Source organism: Acomys minous (assembly GCF_964271855.1).
Source record: "Acomys minous genome assembly, chromosome: 2".
Classification (NCBI taxonomy): Eukaryota; Metazoa; Chordata; class Mammalia; order Rodentia; family Muridae; genus Acomys; species Acomys minous.
The window spans coordinates 36439451-36463560 of record NC_140484.1 but is presented as its reverse complement, the minus strand read 5'-3'; the positions used below and the strand labels follow the sequence as shown (position 1 = coordinate 36463560).

Genomic DNA, 24110 nt, shown 5'->3' with positions numbered 1-24110 from the left:
GTGAGGAGGAAGTCTGGTCACGTCTGTATACATGTCAGAGCTGGGAGATGGACACATGGGTTTATTGCATACTGCAAGTGCCAGATGAGAAGCAGTTTAAAATTTCCCTTACTTTTCATGGAAATAAATTATCCCCACAGGAAAGATGTGTCACCTTCAAGTGTTTGAATTTTCACAGATGAAAACACTGCTGTATCAGATGCGATCCCTTCCCATGCCTTCTTTAATTTAAAAGACATCAAGACTATACTGCTTTTTATTTAAAAGCCATGGAGAGACCCTCCTGGATATATATATATATTTCCACAACTTACATCAAAGGCATACTGTGCATTTGGGTGATACTAAGAGTGCTCAAAGGCAGGGCTAGGGGTTTGGGGTCTGAAATTGTGATGCCATTGTCAGTAGACCCTGGTGACATCAGCGCCCGGCAGACCCAGAGCCACTAACCTCCACCAAAGGCCGAAACAGACAGTGTGGAGACTAGGAAGACCTTTGGTTTACCGTTGAAGAGAGCTGACTTTGAGCCCTACTTCCTTGCCAGGATGCTGGGACTAGAGCAGGTTTCTGAATTTGTGTGAGCTTCAGTATCTGGTCTCTAGCCACCCTTGGCTGTCTGGTGAAATTTGATCCAGGAGCCCCTGGGCATATTAAACTGTGTGAATGCTCAAGTTTTTCATACAGAATGGATTAGTGTTTATATGCAACCTATGCACATCTTACATGCTTTTAAAATAATTATTTATTATTTATTTGTTGACAGAAGAGCCTTGCTATGTAGCCCAAGATGGCGTCTAGCCCGAGTCCTCTTGTCCCAGGCTTCGGAAGCCTGGAATTACACACTTGGTTTGTATGTTCACTTATTTACTTACTTACTTACTTATTTATTTATTTTGCAGTGTTAGGAATCAAAGCCTTAGCTTGCAACATGTGTTCTGCCGCCACTGAGCTACAGCCTCAGCCCTTCTTATACACTTTAAAACCACTTGTAAATAACGAAATAGTAACACAATGTGATTATTTATTCTTACTGTTTTAGTAGATAATAGCAAGAAAGAAGTCAGCAAACGTGCAACATACATACAGCCACTTTTCTGATTTTTTTTTCTTTCTTTTTTGGTTTACTGTTAAATCCACAGATACAGGCAACTGTACTTTCCTCATGGCTTTGATATGAGTATGAAATGAGATTATGTGTGTAAAGTGATTATTGTGTGCCTAAAATAGTATAATTGCTCAGCTTAATTATAAGGAAATAGCAATACCATTTATGAGTCTAGAACTATGCTTGTCATATGATCTTATTTCTATAAGGGGTAGCTATCATTACTATTAGCAGTTCTGTATAAATTTATTTATGCTATGATAGAGATAATCTATGCAATGTGGCTTGGAGAAAATGATTTGTTTTTCTTTCTTTCTTTTTTCTTTTTCTTTTTCTATTTATAAGCTCAGAACATATATACCTTAATTTTTGTTTTTTGTTTTTCGGATATAGTGCCTGGTTAATAAGAATTTCTTTTATTTTGGTGAGAAAGCAGTAAGAATAGTAGGAACAAACATGCAATTGACACACAGGGTATTCACTTTGTTTCTTCCTCCTGTGTGGAAGGCCTTCAGGGTGTGGTCATCCAAAACATGAAGGCAGTCCTGGCAAAGTGGTCTCCCCACTAAGACAGAGGAAAGATGGTCAGGTCAAAGCTCACTTTCTCCTCATGGCAATTTGAATAATCCTCTTTACTTCAATGTAATTACTCTTGCCATCTTTCCAAGGCATGCAAGTGTAGATAAAAAGATACAACAGACTGGGATGCTAAGAAGCCAGGCAGATTAAGTGAAGTGGGTTGGGTCAAGGAGAAATCTAAGCTAATGAATTAGTTTCTAGTATTTGAAGTTATATTTCGCCAACAACAGGAGATGGAATCCATGATTCTATGGAAAACATCAGAAAACCCTGTAGCACAGGGGCCCATATTCTCACATAGGTGGTAAGATGGCTGCCTCATGCTTGCATGGCCCTGTGCTCAGCCTCCCATCCACCACCACCACCGCCCCCGCCCTCACATTCCCCCAGGTTTGGCAGCCTCTATTCCCATCTGATGCCTGGGCCTCCATTCCAGTGCTATGAGTTTCTCTCACAAATGCCCCAAATCCAGGTTTATGTGGCAAATTGCCATTTTTAAAGTTATGTTCCATGTATTAGTTTGCTGACAACAAAATACAATATTTGAGGTGATTTAAGCTACGAGAATTTCTTATCTCACAGTGCTAGGGGCTCTGAGTCTGAAATCACAACATCAACAGAACTGGTTGCCTTGAAGGGATGCAAAGGAAGGGTGTGTCCCTCACCTATCTCCTGGCTTCCAGGTCTGTGCACAGTTTCTAGCATTCCTTGGCTTGTATCTCTCAGCCTTTATCTTTTATCTTTACCACTCTCCTGATTCTGTTTCTCCCTATGTTCAATGTTCCCTTTCCCAAGGACACTCTTCATATTGGATTAGCAGTGCACCTACTCTTGCATCTCATTAGTTGCATGAACAAGCCTCCGTATTATGCTCCGACTGTAAAATGACTCCCACAGACTTAACGCATTTGTACAGTTGGTGTCCAAACAGTGGCACTGTTCTGAGAGGCTGGGATGTGGGGCTGGCAGGTTCACACTATCCCTGCCTGCGGTCTACCTTCTGTTTACTGTTAGGAGGTGAGAAGACCTAGCCACATGCCCCACTAACATGGACACACAGGCTGCCATGGCTTTGGTTCTAGTTTGCTTTTCTTGCTGTGATAAACACCCTGACCAAAGTAACTGGGGGCAGAAAGGATTTACTTCATCTTACAACTCCAAGGCCACAGTCCAGGGGAGGAACTTAAGCAGAGACAAGTGGAGAAATGCTGTTTACTGGCTTGCTCAGCTACCTCTCTTATACAGTGTAGACCTAGCTGCCCAGGGATGATACCTCCCACAGTAAGCTCCTCCTCCCACAGCGGCAGTTGGTTAAGAAAATGCCTCACGTACCTGGCCACAGGCTAATCTAATGGAAGTGATTCCTCAACAGAAGTTTCTTCTTCCTAGGTGTGTCCAATTGACAGCTGACATTAACTCTGACCCTTCCCCACCAATAAGGACTGTATCCCCTTCTTCTTCAAGCCAAAGCAAATCCTTCTTCCTTTAAGTTGCTTTTATCACGTATTTGTTCATGATGAGAAGAGTAATTCACTTTATTCCCAAATAAAGCCTGAAGCGCAAGGACTTTAGGAATTCAATATATAAACACAGGGGCAGCGCAACTTAACGTACAACACTATGATCTTTATACTATTGTATGCAGAAATATAATAAATATTTCTGATAGAAAAACATTTCTGATAGGTAAGGAAGACCACGTCTTATCTTACAGTTGAACACCTCTCCCTCTAGTACAATCCCAGGGTCCAGGCAGTCTAGAGCCCCCTAATAATGGAAGATGCGCGTGACCATAATAACTCCATTCTAACATGACTCCATTGACCAAGAATTCATGGGAGCAAAACCAAGCAAAGCTAAAATCCTTGTTGCCTCTTGTTATATGTCATGAGTGAAACAGTACTCCCTCACGAGTGGGCACTTCCAGGGAGTGCCTTTCTTTCCTCATACCCTGCTGTGGGAGCACAGAGGTAGGACATAGTTCTGCAAACAAACTTGCTGCAAGCATCGAAACGGGCTCGTGGGACTCAGCTGACCCACCTGTGGACTCATGACAGTGTTCCTACCAAGAACACACCACCCCACGCCGCCCCTAGCCAGAAACCCAGCAACCAGGGGCACTATAGCTGGGCTCTTCTGATGGAGGCCTGGCCGCTCCTCTTTCTTAGGATGCTGAAGGCACATTTCACTCAGGGACACAGTATGGCTTCTGTGGCCACTAGGTGCTCTTGCTTCTCCACACACTATGAAATTTTCTGGCATATGACCGCATTGCTATAAAAATGAAGTCATCTGGGCTGGATTTGTTATTATTTTTGTTTTTTTTCAGTATTCGTTTTGCTTTTAAAATAACTAAAGTTAAAGTACTGCCATGGAACCTTAAAAAATGCCCAGGCTCCTAGCTTCCTGCACCCACTCTACTAACGAGCTCCACTGACAGTGTCTGCCTGAGTTCTTCACAGGCATTTTCCCCAGTTCCAGCTTCGTGTCTGTTTCTAGCGGAACTCAAACTGACACAGCCATGAGGAGGGAAAATCATTCTACCCGAGATGAGACAGCCTAGTCCCAAAGAGTCTAGAAAGCTCCTGACAGACCCACTTGAAACAACGTGTTCCACCTCTAGGAGTGTGTTATTACTGTGCGGAGCTGGAGAATTTGCTCACCCACAGCCCCATTGCGTACAAATCTTCTCTGCAGTTGACAGACACCAGATGGCGGAGGACAGTTGCTCACCTGCTGGGTGGATGGATGCTGGTCTCATCCCTGCTTTAGCTGTTGAACTACCTCCTTAACAGCTCATGCTCACGATGCTGAGCTGGGCAAACCACAGTCACATTGCTGGCCGAAGGAGCATCCAGAAAACCCAATGTGACCCCTCCCAAAGTGAGGTTGCCGTGAATCCTACCAAGACTGCTGACACCAAGTCTCCCATGGAACCACTAGCTCAGACCACAAGCAGTTGCCTTCCTTTCTTCTCCAGCATTCCTTTGTTGACATTTGGGTATTATTTACTGACAACCTGAGTAACACGAGGTTACTTATGGGGTGAGGAGGGGGGAGGTGGCTCACCATTAGTTTATCATCTGATTTAACGGGGATGACTCAGACAACATTGCTCAGGTGTCTGGTCTAGGAGGCCAGGCTGGGGAGTGACAAAAGTCTGGCTGGGCACATCTCTGGTGAAATCTGCTCTGGGAAGGAGCAGCTGGGGACCGGTAGGAGTGGTCCTTGTGCCTCTATCGGGTTGAGGGGAGGTAGCTTGGCATTCTTAGGAAACCATGTCTAGCACTTGGCATTATGGGAGCTTTTTTACTCAGCCCAGGCCTATCCTTCTATGTAGCTCAGGGTTGCTGTGTTTTAGTCACATGGGAAAAGGTGATTTTTTTTTTTTTAAATCAGATCATTAGGATTTGCGTACAAGGAAACTCAGTTAGATATGAACCGACTACAAATGTATTTTAGGTAAACAGGCTCTTATAATCAACCATATCATCACAGAGCCCGCAGGCCTAGAGTTAGCACTTTAAATCAGCCATGGCGGTACACCCTGTAGAAGCCTAGGCAGGAAAATCACAGCGTTGAGGCCAGACTAGGCTATATAGAACACAATGAGAGATGCTTTCTTGAAACAAAACAACCAACCAGAAAAACCAATTTCGCTAAAAATGAAAGAGTCTGAATAGAGACCATGGGATCTCCCACAAGATTAAGAATCAACTGCATTGCCACACACAGAGAGGAAGTCAATCTATCACTACCCAATGTGTACTTATACTTAAAACCCTGACGTTTCTGCAGGGTAACACAACTGTCAAATCCAGTGGGAATATAGGAATGTTTGGCAATACCAGCTGAAGCTTAGGCCTGAGTAATGCTTGAGGGCAGTCTGCCCCTTTGCTTCTGAAGAGAGCCTCTCTTCTTCCTCACAGTAGCTTTCTGTATTAGCGAAATCTTTCGGGCAACCTCAGTGTGGTTCCTTACTGTCATCCACTTCCCCATGCATTAGGAAAAGAGCTCAGAGGGCAGTTCCTGAGCACGCATCTTCAAATGGCCTAGCCACCCAGAATTTCCCTACACAGTGCCCACAGCTTGACCATGGTGCCAAAGGCAGCCTCCGACTCAGCTACGATTCTTCCCCCTTTGGTCACAGTTTCGGCTCTAGTTGCTTTGCCTGCTTCGGTCTTGCTAGCTTCCTGGACTAGCTGTCTCCTGGTCCAACTTGGGCTGAAGAAACATGTTCCAGATGAAAATACTGCTGCGCTGCTGCCGCGATGAGCAGACAGCACCCAGAGACAGCAAGTCATCCCACCTCCTTTCCCATGTTGTGTGTCTGATAGCTCTATTCAGGAACACTCAATTCAGGGGTTGAAGTAGATCTTTAGTAGAGCCAGACTCCAGTCTCTTTCCACAGCAAAGATGAAAAAACATGTACACGAACATGGATGGGACTTTGTTATAGCTTGGATGTGAAGTATCCCTTCAGAACTCATAGGTTAAAACCTTGGTTCCAGATGCAATGTTCAGAAGTGGAGCTTTGGAGAAGAGGCCAGAAGATGAGGGCTCTGACCTAATCAATAGGTAGACTAATGGATTCATAATCTGATAGCGTTATTGGGAGGTTGTTGAAGCCAAGAGGTGGGTCCGAGTTGGAGTAAGTAGGTCAGTAGATGCATGCCTGTCTTTGGTCCCTTCTGCTTGTTACACTTCTGGCGACAAAAAGAGCAGCCTCTGCCTGTGTTCAGAGCACTGTGGCGTTTTGTTTCATCTCAGGCCCAAAGCAACGGGGCCAGTGAGCCAGGGAGACTGAAAATCTCAGAAATCACGAGTCAAAAGAAAATTTCCTACTTTTAGGCTATTTTCCCCCAGGTATTTTTCTCACAGTAATAGCTCCTACTCTGTCTGGAAGATTTCTACTCTCAGCTAATGTCTCAAGACCAAGAACATGGGTAATAAGAGGCTGTCTCCATTTCCTGTTTTTCTCTTTTTTCCTTCATTCCTTCCTTTATTTGCCATCCTCAGGCTCCCTCCCTCCTTCCTTTCCTCCCTCCATCCCTCCTTTCCTCCCCTTATCCTTCCTTTTTTCTTCTTCTTCAAGCAAGGTCTTCTTATGTAGCTGTGGCTGGCCTTGACTTCTGGATCTTTCTGTCTCTGCTTTCCAAGTGTGAGATTACAGCTATGTGTTGCCACTCATAGGCAATAATCTCTACATTCTAAAGGATATATAGATGGACTGTTAATATAGCAAGTGGCCACACCTGCCACTTAAAGTGACTCTTCCAACTTTATCCCATATCTTCCCTCTAATATAGATATATGACAAGTCTAGAGATGGAATTTAAAAAAAAAAAAAAGAGAACTCTCATTGCTATATTTGCTTGTGGCGTGTTTTTCCTTTCTCTTTCTTACCCTGCAATGGGAGCAGCTAAGGGAGGGGTTGGAATAGGGAAACTGCCTCTAACGTCATCACCATATAAGCAGACAGTTCTAGGTTTTGAAGTTACCTTGGATATGAAGGAGATTGTTGTTGTTGCTGCTGCTACTGTTGTTCTCCTCCTCCTCCTCCTCCTTCTCTTGTGTATGTGTGTGTTGTGATGTATGGTGGTGTATGTGTGGGTGGATGTGGAAGTACAACACTGATGTTTACGAGTCTTCCTCATAGCCTCCTCCTTATTCATTGAAGCAGGTCTCTCAGCTGAAGCCAGAGCTTGCTGATGCAACTGGCCTGGCTAGCCAGCTTGCTCTGGCTTAGCTCCTGAATCTGCCTTCAGATTTCTGAAATTAGAGGTAGCCACCCCACTTATGTGAATTCTAGGGATTTGAACTCTGGCCCTCATGCTGGAATGACCAGCACTTTACCCAATGAGCCATCTCAGTGATGATCAGAGTTCTAGAGAGAAATTGATGGGTAAAAAGTAAGTTTGTAGACTACAGAAAGAAGCGCCTGGCTTTCTTTGCATGTAGGAAAAGGCAAGAATCTGATAGTGGAGCTGTTGGGACAGAGCTGAAAGGACAAATTTTGTTGCCAATGACTTTCCAGAGTTTGATGGAATAAACACACTGACTTTTTCCTTGGCCTAAGTGACTACAACACTAGGCAGAGGCAGGCTGATCACTGTGAGTTCGAGGTCAGCCTGGTCTACAAAGCAAGTCTAGGACAGCCAAGACTACAGAGAAACCATGTCTTTGTAGAGACAGAAAAACTTAAAAAAAAAAAAGAAAGAAAGAAAGAAAGAAAGAAAGAAAAAGAAAAGAAAAGAAAAATCTTGCCTGTTTGCATGGTAACACCCATAGAGAAGGTCTGGATGATTCTGTTACTCCTAAAATCTGGAAGAGGTCTATAGATGGTCAACCACAAAGAGCATCATTCCTTTCCTGGAACTATAGCGTGCAATTCTCATTGGCCCTGGGAGAACTGGCCATTGACAATTTCCAGTTTAAGGACACCAACCTAAGTTTAAACAGTACCAGGCAGGTAAAGCTTTTTGTCCATTGCCCTTCTTTATGTTCTGAACCCTACTTTGCCTCCCCAACCCCAAAGAAGCCAGAGTGGTATAAGGAATGGGGGTGTGGGAGAATGGGGGAAGCCAAAGAAAAATGAAGACACAGGAGGAGGCAAAGCGCAACCATCTCCCTGCTGCTGCCCTCTGGAAGAGCCTGAGAGAAGATCTGCATTGGCATCCAATGACATGTGGGAGTTGTGCCCTGGCTGGACTCAATCCTCGGAGATGAGGCTGTTGGTATGTGAAGGTGACTAGGAAGCCACAGAGGGGGACCCAGCAGAGCTCGTGAAAAGGCAATGCTGAGGAGACCGACAAAGCCACATTCCTACTGGGTGCTAATGCCACACCCAAGTGGATGGATGCAGAGAGGATGAGGAGGTGCTGTTGAGATGACACTTGAACTCCACCCAAACTGAAGTGAGGAAAATGGCATGGCTTATGGAGATCTGATTTATCCATCTCACGGGATTTGGTGGAAGAAAAACAGTTCTGATCTTATTTTGGGTGTCGCATCTTTGTGCAGCTCCTTGCAGAGCAGCACTCTGAGCAGCTGGGTTTGAAAAACCTCGAGCCTCGGCAAAATAATGAACTCTCCTCATTATTTTTTCCATCCATTATCTTCTTCTCACCAAGGTGCATAGAAAACAGTACTGATCTGGGCTGTCAGCAAGACATCTCCTGAAATGATTTTTGTTCCACTCCATAAAATATTAACAAAGAAGAAAACCCAATGTGGTGAATGAAAATTGGGTACAAAAAGAAAACAAGATAAAAATCACATCCCTTCTGATATCTCAAAGAAATCCCACAGTTCTTAGTGCAGTGTCTGTTCTATTATTTGAAAAAGTTGGGGATGGTGTCATTTGAGAAGCCAAAGCTTACTGTTTGGGGAAAACTTTTAGAGACACACAAACAAATGAAAGGATACTGGTATCTACACTGCATTTTGCAGATGCTGTACTCAGCCCCCTTCTCTACAATGCAAAGACCTGCGGATGTGCCCTTCCACATCCCTGATCTTTGCTGTGTGATTCTCCACTTTTTTCCAAAGGCAGAGACCTAAGTTGCTTCCAGTATGAATGAAGACGAAATGAATCCACAGAGAGCAAAATCTGCTGCAGCAGGCAAACATCTGGACCGTTTAATCTTTCCATTGCCACCCAATTGATAAGAGTGCAGAGAAAATCAATATATCCAACATGAGGCAAATGAAACGAGAGAAGCAATCTCTATCTTCTTTAGAGTGTTGGTAGTCTTATTTTTCTGTGAGAATCTGGGCAAACCTTTGGGCCATGTGGGCAAAACTCTTCAGATAAATATTTTAGAATCTTCAGAACTCATCATTTTATGCCCCATTCTAAGTACAGGGATGACTTTGTGGGAGTTCATGCATGGTGTGTGTGTGTGTGTGTGTGTGTGTGTGTGTGTGTGTTGCATGCATATGTATGTGTTGTCTATCATGTATTTATAATGAGCAGATGGCACAAGAGAGATAAATGAAGAAGCCTCCATCTGGAGGTCAGCTGGAGGTCAGCTGGAGGGAGGTGTAGACTTCTCCCCTTCAGCCTATGGCCTGATGCTTTGTTAGCTTTTCATGTTGACATGAAGGGTACTGAGCAATGCAGGTGAGCAAAGCAGCTTTCCTATGGGAGATGCGTTAGAAATGGCCAAATGAAAGTGAAAAAGGTGGGGAAATGGAGAGGAGGAGCAGAGGACAGAGGCAAGTACAGGGACAGGGGTGACCTATCACCTATCAGCAGAACATAGTGGCTTTCAAGGATGATCGCACTGCAATCCCTTTCACTTTACCTTCTGGCCAAGGCACCAGGAAAACCAGGCCCTTAGTGTTTTCACCCTCTTTTCCTTTTTTTCTGGTGCCAAATACAATGTGCTTATAATTATTCAGGAGGCTCCCACACGGCTCTGAAATAGATCTCAACGGGTGCTGAAATCGAGGATTTTAATGTGTAGAACGAGGCAAAGGGATAAAAGTAAAATCTTGGAACGCAAAAGCATCTTGAGGATCACTGAATGCAAATTCCTCGCCTGCAAATAGGTTTAATGGTGACTCTGAGAAGCTGAGGGCTTGCTCGGGGGAACCCCAGTGCCCAGATAACTGGGCTGGAAGACAAGCAGTGGGGGTTCTCAGCCTGGCTCATTCTCCATCCCTCACTGACCCAATATGGCCAGAATAGCTAGGCCACAGAGGACACACTACAGGCATTACACTTTTTAAAGAGATCGAATTCAGGAAATACAGACAAATGAAAAGCTGGACATAGTACATCGGTTGGTCTTGGTTCTCCTAAGAAATCCCCATTCTCGCCAGTCAGCTGACTACCACCACCAACAAGGATGACAGAGGCACTGTGAACTCGCTGTCATAAGATTATGATGCTCGACCACTTTAGAGCTAAGTTTTAGTGGCTTGGGAAAGCTCTCTAGCATTTTCCCACAGTTAAACTTTCACATCTGTGTAGCTGTGAAACAGAGACCCGGGAATATTACAGTTTCAATTTCCTATTGCTCTCTGCACTTGATTTATGAGATATAAAGGAAGAACAATCACCAAGCTGTTCTGGCTCCATGTGTGAAGGAGAAAGTCCCGGGGCTTTTCTCATATGAAACCCCAAGAGATTGTCAGCAGTTTTCTTCATCTAAACGAAGGTCTGGGGAGGTGCTGTCATTTTCCTGCTTTGAGTGAGCCCGACTTTTTATAATGCTCATGCCGATTCCTGGGTGGATTTGCTGCTGCAGGGTATCATTCACTCTGCATAGAACCCTCATGTCTAGTGTGGATTCTGTGGCCACACTGGGTTGCCTACCTTTAGGGCTGGAAAATGGGCTAGGCGTAGAATTCCAAACTTTCAATATTACCAAAAATTGCTACACCTTTCTTTGACAACTAGGACGGCGAAACTGTTTTCCTTGTCTTGGCTTCTTACATAACTAACCCTTGTTCTATCTAGACAGACACCGACGGATTAATTTATGCTCCTTCTGTGCTTTTGTCCTCCACCTATGAAGTCAGTCACCTTTAGGGTGATGGTATACGCACTGTGTGATGGCGTCCTACCCTCTGTTCAAAGACCTCTGGGGCTTCCCACTGTCAGTGAGGTTGGGATCTGCTCCAGCATTCTGCTCCTTTAGAATCTGCCCGTGCACTGCCTTTTCCCACCCACCACATCTCTCTCCTTCTTTCTTGTAGTTGTCACAACTATTCACAGCATTATCGCTTCTGACTTCTCTGTGCCTGTAAAACCACAGGCCCCCTTCAAATGAGTTTACTCATTTATCATGACTTGTAAGGGTCCCTTTGTCTGAATATCTATCACTTTTCCTTTAATTCTGAATACTTATCAGTGTTTTTTTTTAATCTCTAAATATTTATCGCCTTTTTTTTTTTGGTAGAGGAAGAGGACAATTTTGACAACATTTGACACATATGATCTTGTTTGATGTCTGTTTATGGGAGAAAGAAGTTCTCTTTCTTGGGACTTACTCCTTGAAGTTTGGAAGCAGCCTGGTGGCTTGTCATCTGAATTGTAATTTTCTTCATTATTATACTTAAGTCAGAGTCAAATGAATTTGCTAGATGCAAAGTTGGGTTTGTCTCAAACAGGCAAGGCCCATGTGAATATCTGGCTTAGAAGCATCTTATTCTAAGTAGCCTGGACACGTTAAAAAAAAAAAAAAAAAGAAAATAAACCTGTAAAATAGAGGCTGAAAAGTAGGAGCTAGCTAACCTTTTGTCAGTCCATATAGTATTTTTCTTTATTTTAGAAAATGTTCATTAGCTTTTTACACACTTGAGAAATTTCAAAAAATATCCTTTTCTTCCTGGATATTTTAAGGGGGGGGGGAAATTAAAAGATCTTGTGAAGTGGGCTCGAGTTCTCATACAACGTAATCAGAGATTGCTATTCTGCACAGGTTTCGACTGTCTAGTTTGTCACAGTCCTTACTCAGCCACACACCTCATTGCTTAATTTGTCTCCTTGGCCCTTGTGGGAAATTAGGTCTAAGACTCTGGCTACAAAGGAGGAGGGCAGGTATGAACAAAGAGAACTGATGTCAAGCTGTAGACTCTAGAGCCCAGGTGACCTGCAGAATGTCCGATGCTGGCAGCCAAGTTGAAGGTATGCTTTTAAACATTTAGACATTGAGAAGCTGGAGTCAATGAGGGACAATAAAGAAACCACAGTTACCTTGGGTCTAGGCCAGGGCCCATGCTGTCATCGTGAGAGACTTAGCAAGGCTTAATAGATCCTTCAATATTCTACTAGGATGTAAGTGTGAAGTGAAAAGAGAGTGAAAAAGAAAAAGATCCAGCATTCTTACTTTTGCTTTTGAGGAAAGCCAGATTGTCTCAATTCTTAGAAAAAACCAGAGACTGTTTTGCAGATGAGGAGACATAGTAATTTACAAAACTACCAGGGGACAGGCATGACCAGTGAGACCCACAAGCGAGGACACCCTTGATGAGGTAGGTTTCCCTTCCAGAAGCTTTCTCCTTCTGCCCTCACTGAGAACCTTGCCTCTGCATTTTCCTTGTAAAGTTCCTGTGCACTTGGCCACCAGGGGGCCCTATTGCACACTTCACGCAGAATAATCATTAGCATTGGTGGTCTCATGGGGAAATTCTTAAGAACTTATCACCCTGCGATCTATTTTTAATGAAGGCTGGGATTATTTCAGCCTTGTCTTTAGAAATAAGAAAACAGCCAAAAGATAGGAAGTGAAACATTCCATGGAAATGCAAAAAACAGCCAAGGTTACAGATGAGCTAAATCTTTCCCTGTCTGGATTCCTCAGCTACAGGCTTAGTTTGCAATAGCCTCTGTCTTGCTGATTGTCCTTCCTTTCTTTCTCTTCGACTGTGTCTCCCAGTGGGCCCCCCACCCCTTCTTCTGCTGATGAAAGCCAGGAGGTGGGAGATGAAGGCATAGTTCACCCTGGAATAAAAGACTGAATTTGCGGGCAGCTCACCCTGCTCACTCCTGAAGGTGTGATCCTGTGGGAGGATGGAGTGGGTGTTCTTCGCAGTTCCTCCTCCGACGAACCAGTTCACGTTGGGATTCCAGCGGTTCACAAAGCCACAGAGATGGTTTTCTTCAAAGTCACATTCTGAGGGGAAGAGGCACAGATAGACATTTCACGGACCAGTAGTTACACTTGGCGACACCCACACTCACTGCGGAGTCTGGCCTTAATCATTCTAAGGGCTGTCTTCCTCATCCATGGGACTTTTGGACCAGAAATTCTGAACAATACTGGTTAAGAAGAGAGATCCAGGGATGAACTGATGCTCTGCTTCGTCATTGCCCCTCGGAACCACAGCCCTTTCTCCTATTAGCATGTTGTGTATTGTGGCACTCAGCATCTCTCTATGTCTATTGATGTGTGGGTTGGAGACAACAGTCCCACATCATTATACTGTAAGCGTGGACAGCTCTCAGGACAGAACCGGAACACAAGACACATGGCCTGTGCTTCGTAGAGGCTGATGATTTCTGTCAATCTATTAACTTAGTTAATTAGTTAATGTTTTGGTGCTGGGGACAAGGGTCTTACACATGTTAAGCTTGCACTTTACCACTGACTTATGTTCCCAGCTCCGATGTCTATTTTAATCCACTATTTCGGGGTTAGTCTCTCAGCTCTAGACATTTTCTCTGCCCGCCTTTCTGCTACCTGCGGGCGTAGCCCTCCATCTCTTTATGGTGAACAAGATTCCCAGAGCTCAGAGGCATGTTTCCAAGATGTTAAAAATCCCCCGCTTGTCTGAGGAGTAAGAATCTACTCAGAGTAGGTGGGACAGGCACCCACCTGGCCCAGGACCTCCCTGCAACTCCTGCCTAGAGATGAGAAAGATAGAAGTAAAAGCTTTGGGCTTGGGGACATTGACATGTTTTTCATAAATTGTTCCTCATCAACAAATTCCTTTTGTTGGGACAGGGAATTTATAAGCCTAATACAACCACTGACCCCATAATCCTGCAATTACCAGATGAAGGATGGTTCCCATTGGTTCCTCTCTACTGCTCTGTCCTCCTTCTTGTTGGGTTCCGCCAAAGGGAGGCGAAGGAGGGTGACATGAGGGCTAGTGCCCATCTCCATCACTGCCAGGTTACAATGGCGAGCCACGTTCCTTTACAGAAGGAACAGCCTAGCAGAAGTCTTGACCATACAGTCACCATTTGCAGTTGCTAATAGTCCCTTCTGCTGTCTCATTGGACCTGGCTAAGCCAGATGACAGATTATGAGCCATGGTACTAATTTTGGTCACAGTGCCAGCACCTGCTAGTGTCCTTACCCTGCACAGTTTTGTGGTCTCATTGATGTTGATGGGTTTTCTACAAATAACAGGAGCTGGTTACCCCCCCCCCCCTTCCATCTCACATCCCCCTCCACATTCCCACCAGGATCTTAGCTGGTACAGTTGTCAGTGAGCACTGACAAACTTCAAGTTTTCTTTTCAAATTTGCACTGTGGCGCCTGCCAACTGAGGTGCAACATCTAGTGCTAAGGGCTGCCACAGAGTGTAATACAAAGCAAAATCCTTCTCAGCGAGCCAAGCTCTAGCCTAAGCTTTTTCTACAAACTCACCTAATCCTCAACATAGCTCCTCAAGATAGGCACTGTTATTAACCCAACTGTACAGAAAAGGAACCAAGAGAAGAGGTGGACACAGAGCAAGGAGGGGCTACAGCATAGCATCCTTTTTGTTAAAAAAAAAAAAAACTAGAAGCCACCATCTTTATATCCACCTCTCCTATCCTTTCATAGGAACCAGTGCCATCTTGCAGGTGATGACAAGAACAGTGTAGTGTGTGTGTGTCTGTGTGTATGCAGTGAGGGACAGAACCAGCAGGTGGCGCTCCCTTGGTGTGTTTGACTGCTTCTGGATGTACATAGACTACTCAAGAAAGGAGCCTGGATGGAAGTTCTCTGCATCTACACATAGTAGTTATCTTTTAGTCTCCTTTCCTTCTTTGCATTAGAGATATCGCTGAAAGACCAAACACAGAAGCCAGACCACAGGGCATTATCATCGGCTTTTTGATCAAGATCATCTTTGACTCTCCACTCCCCTTGTCTCTGAGTCCTCAATCTAAATACTGTCAGTGCTGGGGCATCTCTCAGATCTACTGGCCTTTTTCTTTTGCAATGCTACTCCACCACCCCATCCCGACTCCCACCCCCACCCCAGTTTAGTTCCTCATTCTGTAATCCCTGTAAAGTCAGAATCTCTCCCAGGATTTTCCTAGCTCCTATGTATCTGCACTTTCCTAGTCTCCAGTCCAGGGAAGCCAGTGTCATCACCTGAAAGGCACAGCTGTATGCCTGCCCCCTGCAGGCTCAGTCTAGCACCGCCCCCACCCCACCCCGTAGTTCTAGAATCCCAGGCTCCCCACCCGCCCTGAATCGCAGCTCTGTGAGAGGCCTCCTGAGGGTTACCGACTGCTCAGCTATGGCCTGGATGCTCAGATCTCACAGCCTCTGCTGACAAACAACCCTTTCCTGCTATGTGCCTTCCACAGATGCCAGCCCTCTGTGCAGTGCTAGTTCTGTAAAGAGTTCTGGTCGATGGCAGATGAGGAGGAGGCTCTCATGGGGCAGGGGCTGTCCTCTCTTCCTGCCTTCTCAAAGCTGCCAAGCAGACAATCAATCCTGCCCACACCAGGTGGGATCTAAAACGACAGTCGTGATGATTAAGACAGCCGCAACAGTGTATCAAGAAAGCAGGTGACGTGATGGATGACTGCTCTTCTGGCAAAGGCCATAAAAAAAAAATAGAGTTCACAGCAAACCAGCAATTATTTTTATTAGAGCTGGTGAGGTTAGAGAGCTTGGTGGAGGGCAAAACTTGCTGTTTCTGCTTGTTCACGCAGCCGGTTGGAGCAAATGCTAATGAGCCTCTCCACACTGACTGAAGACAGAGGATCAATGTCCCATCTTCAGGTGAGCCTAGCAAAGAACAGAAGCGGCTCTGCATTTCCCAGCATGCTCTACGACACACTTGGCCTTTGGGATTGATTGGGTGCTTTCTGGCAGTGTACTGTAGAAAGATATTTGCGTTCTGCTGCCATCATCCCAGAACTCACTCACCAATACAGTAGCCGGCTGTCATCTTGATTTCAAAGAGGGCGATGCTGGCTGTGTTTCCTTGTCCCAAGACGCCTTCGATCAGAATCTGTACAGCATATGCGGGGAAAAAGAAACCAGGTGTCAAAACACCGTGTTTCCTGTCCAATATCTCCGTTAGGCAGGAGTCGTTACTCAGTGTGCTTCATGGCTCCTGAATGGGAAATCTTATTATGGACTGCATATGTGTGCACTCATACCTGTGCACACATGAACACATACATATATGCATAACTGTGAGGACTTTGACGTGAGCAAAGTGGCCACCAGAAGCTCGGAGTCACACACCTTCCAATACTATCCTGATCTCCACATCCTCCTGTGTTCATGGAGGTGTAATTGGTGGCGGATGGGGAGGAGACTGTGTAGCTAGGGAAGTATGTTCTAGATGGAACTGAGGGTAGATGATGCATGGGTTAAAAAATAAAATCATCCTTGGATGAGAAGGCAGGGGGCCCAAATGTGTCAGAAATCTCCGCAGGAGATGGGAAGGCTCAAAAGTCAACCTATAGTCTCCACTTCCGTGCGAAATTGAGAGTTTTACACAAATAACTGATAAAAGAGTGACAACCCGCATGGTTGATTTCCAGGAAATGTTAGAGTTCACATCTGGCCCCGGTTCTCAAATGGCTTTTACTTCTGTGGCTTCAACAGGATGTTTTGCGACTATGCGGGTAGATCTGGGTGCTGATAGCCACCGGAGGATGGTATAAGATTGGAACTCAGACTCCCAGGGTTTCTTCCCTCAGTGGCTACGGATGGGAGAGACTCTCAACAGGCTGGGCTAGGGGGAGATGCTCAGAGCCCAGGAATGGAATGCATTAGGAATGAGGGTCTCCTGGTGGCTCTGCTATATCCCCAGTGGTGCTCTCATATGTGCCACACTCCAGCTCAACTCTACACTCATCTCTTACATCCTCTGTCTTCCTCCCAGAGTGCCACTGACAGAACAGTTAGCCTCTCTGAAAAGGAAAGGAAACGTGCCTGGTAAATAACCTCCCCCTTTCAAAGTACTTTAGTGTTTCCTTTATGATAATGCCTTGTTCAAACCTTGGAGCAATTAACCCGCTAGGAAGATAACATAGGCATTTGCCACAAACAATTTAGAAGTGGCAGCAAAATTGTTGGCAACAAGAAAAATACTCCTGAAAATCCTCTTTCACTGAAGAGGTCAACTTGAACACCATTTAGAGGCTTATGCTTTAAATAGATGGAGAATTTCTATGAAGATGCTCTTTTACGGAATGAGCAAATATTAATTTACTATTTTTATGCTGTAATTAACCTTACTGACTTACTTGGTATATCAGTGGTTCTCAATCTGTGGGTTGTGACCTCTTTAGGGCATAGAATGGCCTTTCACAGAGGTCACCTAAGGCCATCAGAAAACACAGATATTTACATTACAATACATATCAGTAGCAAAAGTACAGTTATAAAGTAGCAACGAAAATAATATCATAGTTGGGGGTCACCACAACATGAGGAACTGCATTAAAGGGTCACGCATTAGGAAGGGTGAGAACCACCCTTCTAAAACCTCATATAGCATAAAGTACATGCCACATGCCTCACCTCTTCCTCCTACACTCCACCTACCTTAAATTTCTTGGAGCTGTTTTGAAGATCCAGACTGGCTATGAGCCAGCTGTCTGAAGGCTCCTTAGTGGACCAAAGCAAGCGGTCAAAGCTTTCATCCTCAAACCTCACATAGAGGTTCAGCTGGCTGGGGTCTGACAAGGAGCCCGCAGGTGTGGTTATCTGGTAGACCAAGCGCAGGCAGTTCCACTCCTCAGCCTGCAAATCAGAGCTCAGCAGCACTGCTTTCTCCCCTTGCTTGGCAAAAGAGGTATCCACATAAACATAATGGCCTGAAAGCGAGATGAACACAGACAAGGAATTAATCTTCTGTTGCAACTTGAAGAAGAAGAAGAAGAAGAAGAAGAAGAAGAGGAGGAGGAGGAGGAGGAGGAGGAGGAGGAGGAGGAGGAGGAGGAGGAGGAGAAGAAGAAGAAGAAGAAGAAGAAGAAGAAGAAGAAGAAGAAGAAGAAGAAGAAAAGAAGACAATTGTTTGGTCCATTAAATCTGTGGAAAGACAAGACCAGCTGTGTTGGTGCACACCTTTGATCCCACCACTTAGGGAGGCAGATCTCCATGAGTTCAAGGCCAGCCTGGGCTACAAAGCAAGTCCAAGACAGCTACGACTATTACAAAGAGAAACCCTGTCTCAAAAAACCATCACCAAAATCTGTGAGAAGACAGCCCAACACAATTGCCTGAACACAGGGTCTCTGCTCTCTCATGAAATGGGCACACCTACCCTGTACCATGTGGACACATACATCCCATGATAAGTGTTAATGCGTTTCAACACATTTGTAAAGGATATCATATGACTATGTCAAAGGTTGGACATGGTCTGGTCATGCTTCAGCTCTTTCCCCTCATGACACCAGGCAGGGGCTGAGCAGTGTGCCCCGTTTTCCATCCCTTCAACTCCTCTGAACTCTGACACTGAGGTGCCTTCCCCCCTCAAACTCCTGGCATGTGAAAGATCAGGCAGGAGAATGACACTAGGCACTCTGGCCCTCACATGAGTGGGCGTGCAGTCTCAGAGCATTGGTAACAGTATGAGCAGCCTGGAGCCAAAAGCCTCAAAATAGGATGGCTTGGTGCACTCAACCATCTCCTTCCACAGCTCCCCCCAGAACAAATGATTTAATTTAAATTTAGTTTGTATCATTAGAATAGACTCAATTGATTAAGTTACTCATCTTGGCTCTTGGGGCCTAGCCAGACAAAATGAAAGCTTTCTTCCTTCCTTCCTTCCTTCCTTCCTTTCTTTCTTTCTTTCTTTCTTTCTTTCTTTCAACTAAGAATCAGATTCCCTTTGCCTAGACTCTTTCCTAGTGAAATATAAGCCTCACACCTCTAATGACTAAAGGTAAAGTGTATGTAGAACACATTGCATACAGCTTGGAGCACAACAGGTGCAGCAGGATTTTCTCTCTTTTGTCTCCTGTTACATTCTTTCCCTATTCCAATCCTCCTCTTTGCTCTATTTCCCTGGCATTCTCTTCTCTCTCTCTCTCTCTCTCTCTCTCTCTCTCTCTCTCTCTCTCTCTCTCTCTCTCTCTCTCTCTCTGTCCTGCTAACACGGAGGAATAATATTCTGCCAACTGGGCCAGGATGTGGAATCATATTCCTAGGGAGGATGGGACGAAGGAGTAATGAAGCCAAGAACACCAGTGTAAGTTGCTCTGGCAACTTGGACTCCTAGCTGTGATTCATTTGTTTATTGGTCTTCAAAAGTGGAGTTGTAGATGCCCCATGCCCCTGAAGCACCCACATTTATGTCGGCCTTAACTCATTGCCTTCCATCATGTGGCTGCCCACTTCTCCCCTGGTAGATTGGAGCCCTAACACTGAACTTTTACCAGAAAGCCCTAAGACACATATAGGTTTTGCCTGATTTCCTCCAGCCTGTCCTCCCACACTTATTGTCCCCAATGGCTATGGCATCTAGGATCTCTGCATCTGTGGCAGTTCTGGCAGGCCAGCAGCAATCAGCAAATCAGCCTTCATCGCCGGAGGCAGTCTTCATGGGGCAGCCACTCGTGAGTGACAACAGCTTCAAGAGCCATCTCAGCGCCCTCCCCCCACCCCCATAATAAGTCTGATCCTGAAAGCTGTTGACACCACCAAGTGTTCAGCATATACCTATTACTCAGGTTATCAGGCGCTGCCCTAAGTGCTGGTACCTATTCGCCATTCACAAGCTGTGGTGATTACTGGCTCTCAAGTATGAAACTGGGCTCTTGAAACCAAGGGTTTGTTAGTAAAACTTTGGACCACTGTGGTCTCAGGGGGATATGTAACTGCTACCCTGCTTTTTACCACTCTTTGTTCAGGGAGTCTCAATAGGCTCAATAGGTAGTAAAGTGGAGTGTGGGATGGGATGATGTGCTGGCTATATATTTGTCAACATGAGTCAAGCCAGGGTCATCTGAGGAGAGAGAACCTCAAGTGAAAAAATTGACCCCATCATTTGGCCTGTGGAAAAGCCTGCAGGAGTATTTTCTTAATTGATGGTTGATGTCGGTGGGCCCAGTCCACTTTAGGCAAAGCCATCCCTGGGAAGGTTGTCCTGGGGTGCACAGGAAAGCAAGCCGAGCAAGCCAGGAGGAGCAGGTCAGTGAGCAGCACTCCTCCATGGCTTCTGCTCGATCTCCAACTTCCAGGTACTTGTCTTGTGTTCCTGCCTTGCCTGCCCTCCATGATGGCCATGGTGTGAAAGTTGAAATAACCCCTTTCATCACCAAGTTGCTTTTGGTCATGGCCTTTTCAACACCAATAGAAACCATCACTGGGACAGATGGGGAGGTACAGAGAGTGCTACTTTCCTGAAGAAGGAAAGAGAAGGGAAGTGAGATAGAAGAGAAAAAGGAAGAAAGTTCACATTTGTGGCTGCCAGCATTCATGACAAACCGCAAAGCTGCTGCTCCAGAGGCCCAGCTCTCGTGGGCATTTCATGGTTCCTCCTGCTCCAGTTCTCCCCTTCCTTTCCACATGCCAGAAGAGAAAGAAAGCTCAAGGCTTGAAGCAGAAGTTTTCACATTTGCATCTGGGGTCATCTGGAGGGACCACTTCCGTTCCAAAGAGCTAAGGCCCATTCTCTAGGCGCCTGTAGTCCATCACAGAAAGTACATCATAGGTTCCTATAGCATGCTTAGGAGGGTGGAGATGGTTCTAAGTATAGCTCAAATGTCAATAAATGTGTGTAATAGCCGGGCGTGGTGGTACACACCTTTAAGCCCAGCACTTGGGAGGTAGAGGCAGGCTGATCTCTGTGAGTTCGAGGCCAACCTGGTCTACGAAGTGAGTCCAGGGCACCCAAGGCTACACAGAGAAACCTTGTCTCAAAAAACAAAACAAAACAAAAAAATGTGTGTAATAGCAGGTTCATAGCACCTAATAATTGGTGATGTCTGTAATTTCTGGTGAGGGCTGTTTACAAAGCCTGTGTTGAACTGGAAGCAGTGATGGATGCCTCAAACTCCTGGCATGTGAAAGATCAGGCAGGAGAATGACAAGTTTGAGGCCAGCAAGACTTTATCCCAAGAAAGAAAAACTGATGTAGTAGACAGTGGTTTTGCAGAGGAGCCCACAGCTGGGGGAGGTGTAGAGAATATGAGGCCGCAGAATTCTCAGCCCTAACAAGAACAGATACACCAAACTCTGCTTCCCCTTAAGGCTCTGGGATCATTGTCGAAGAGGGAGTAGAAAAAGTGTAAGAGCCGGGCAGAGGAGGGGTGTGACTACAAGGAAACACTGTCATCTGGACACAGCAGGAGAGCTGTACATACGAACTCCCAGTGGTTGCAATAGCATACCCAAGACCGGTGCAAGCCTAAACCAGACCAAATTCCGGTACGGAGCAGGGAGTCGGGTACTCACTCCTACTCCTAGTCATGGAGTGGTCAGCACCTATATTGGCTGCAGGGAGAGGGTGAGTCAGTTTTCTCCAAAAGTGTAGCTCTTGATAAGTCAGGCTAATCATCCCCCCATGGAAGACCCCCCTGCCCTGCCCCCTTCCCCACCTCCCTGTGACATCCTTTTTCACTTTGTATTACCCTGTAAGCATATGCTAATGATCGCTTGTTAAGAGCCTTTGAAGCATACACTATATTCAATGCATTATTCAAAATTACCTTGCTATATACTGTATGATAAAAGGTGTCTGTTTATTGAGTGATTTTTGACATCTTATCCATAAATATTGACCATCTCAGAATATGAAGATTCCACATTTAAATTACAGATCTCAAGCTCAGCTCTGGGTCACCCTGGATGAATATGTATATGCGGTACGGTGTGTTCTCAGGCTTTATCTACTCAGCATTGAGCTATGCATTCTCCTACCTTAGTTAACTAACTCAAATGCTCCTACGGTATCCACCACTGCCTAGTCCAAGGTCACCACTCTGGATCTCCGAGTCTGCTTTTCATACCCAGCCTGGACCCAGGCCCAGAACCTAACACACAGCCCCATGAAGCCATTGCCAGTTAGTCTGAGTTGGCACTTGAACTGAAGCTGAAAACCCCTACTTAGGGTTTCAAAGCAATACTGTATTTTGTGGTCATGTTGCCACTAAATAAAGCTAGAGGGAGCATGCTATAGTTAGAGGAAATTTGTGAAATTCAAGATAGAATGAGCAGACCATGGCTATAAAGTGACTTCTCGGTACTATAACTTGTAAAACCCCAGCAAAACCTACTTTATTAAAGAGAAACATCCTGTGGAGTGAAACAATGTACGTGATTTACTCCACCGTGGTTAGACTGGCATCAGGAATCTAAGTTTACAAAGAACCAGCTCATCATAGAAGCTACCCTTTTAAGACAACTCAGTGGTTTTTCAGCACAGTCACAAAATTGTACAGCCATCTCATTATCGTGCGATTTTAGAATACATGTGCCACCCAAACCGAAGTTCTAAACTCATTCACAGCCTCATTCTTCACCCTCCTCTCACCAGCCTCTGGAGACCACAATCTAAGGCTTTCTATGATTTGCCTGTTCTGACAATGGCCTATAATTAGAGTCTTACAGTAGGTGTGGGGCTGGCATCTTCCCGCAGATGTTCTTGAGGTTTACACCTGTGTTAGAATTCCATCCCTTCCTAAGATCAAGCGCCATTTTGCGTCTAGCAGTCACCAGCTGACAGACGTTTGGGCCGTTCTTCTATCTTTTGGCTGTGGCGAGCAGGGACGGTATTATGAGCACGCATGTGAGGTTTCAGTTAGGTGAACATTCAAGTCTCTCTCACTGATGAGCTCGTTAGCTCAGATGGTAGCTCTATGCTTAGCTTTTTTGAGGAACTGCCAGAAATTCTCCTGTGGCTACGGTGTTTGCATCCCACCCGTAATGTATTCACCCTAGTCTTTGCCTGTGCATAGGCACACCCTGTGCACAAGGGCTCCTCCACAGGGCTGTAGTCTAGCCCCCGAATTCAGATGAGGATTGTCTTCTCTGCTTTCCTGATGCCTTTTCTGGCTGGATCCCGCCTTGCCTAGGGGAAGATATAGAGTGGTCAAGTGGAGCAGATGTTGGTTCAGAGTCTAGCCACGCTATTTAGAAGCTCTGTCATTTTGGGCAAGTTAATTATAGTATTTGAGATTCACTTTCTCCATTGGTAAAATGGGGATGCTAAACCACTGATTTCATGGCATTAAAAAAAAAAGATTAAATAAGACCATATAGTAGATGCATATTGCCAAGCTCTTAATAAATGTTAAAGCTTATATTTCCAGCTGCCCAGTCAGTATGATCTTTTGGGTGCCTAGCAACCGTGTCGTCATCTTACACTGGAACTCTCTGATGCTAGCTGCTCTATTCTGCAGCTGCAGTGGCCCTACTGATACCAACTCCTCCACCACACAGACGACCCTTCTGCTCTTTGCAGCTAGATCCATTTGGTCTAGTGCTTCTCTGCGGCCAGGCACTCAGCCTTTTCTCATTCCTAACTTCTCCCTGGATGTCCATCCCATTGCCCAATTATGATCTGCATCAAAGCATCATCACTGGAGCCACCAGCTGATCAAAGCATTTTGGACAGCAATGCCTCCAAGCCATGCAGCAAACATTCCTCTCCTCAAAGAACCAGATTCCTACTGTGGAGACAGGCTTCTCCACAGACTTATATCCTAAGTCTGTATAAGCCATAAAAGTACATTTGAAAGAGTTGTAATTATTTTGGCATATCAAAGGCTTATCAA

The 24110-nt window shown here is 45.2% G+C and overlaps 1 protein-coding gene across 3 annotated transcripts in view; it reads right to left on the bottom strand.

The window, feature by feature from the left end:
* MAMDC2 (MAM domain containing 2) overlaps window positions 1–24110 on the bottom strand; it is a 150800-nt gene that overhangs the window by 63118 nt on the left and 63572 nt on the right. For all 3 annotated transcript variants that reach the window (XM_084764332.1, XM_084764333.1, XM_084764331.1), the window contains exons 3-5: window positions 17932–18203; window positions 16297–16381; window positions 13174–13311 (exon numbers count right to left, since the gene is read on the bottom strand). In XM_084764332.1, the coding sequence (XP_084620458.1) occupies window positions 13174–13311; window positions 16297–16381; window positions 17932–18203 (495 nt within the window). The remainder of the gene's footprint in view (window positions 1–13173; window positions 13312–16296; window positions 16382–17931; window positions 18204–24110) is intronic.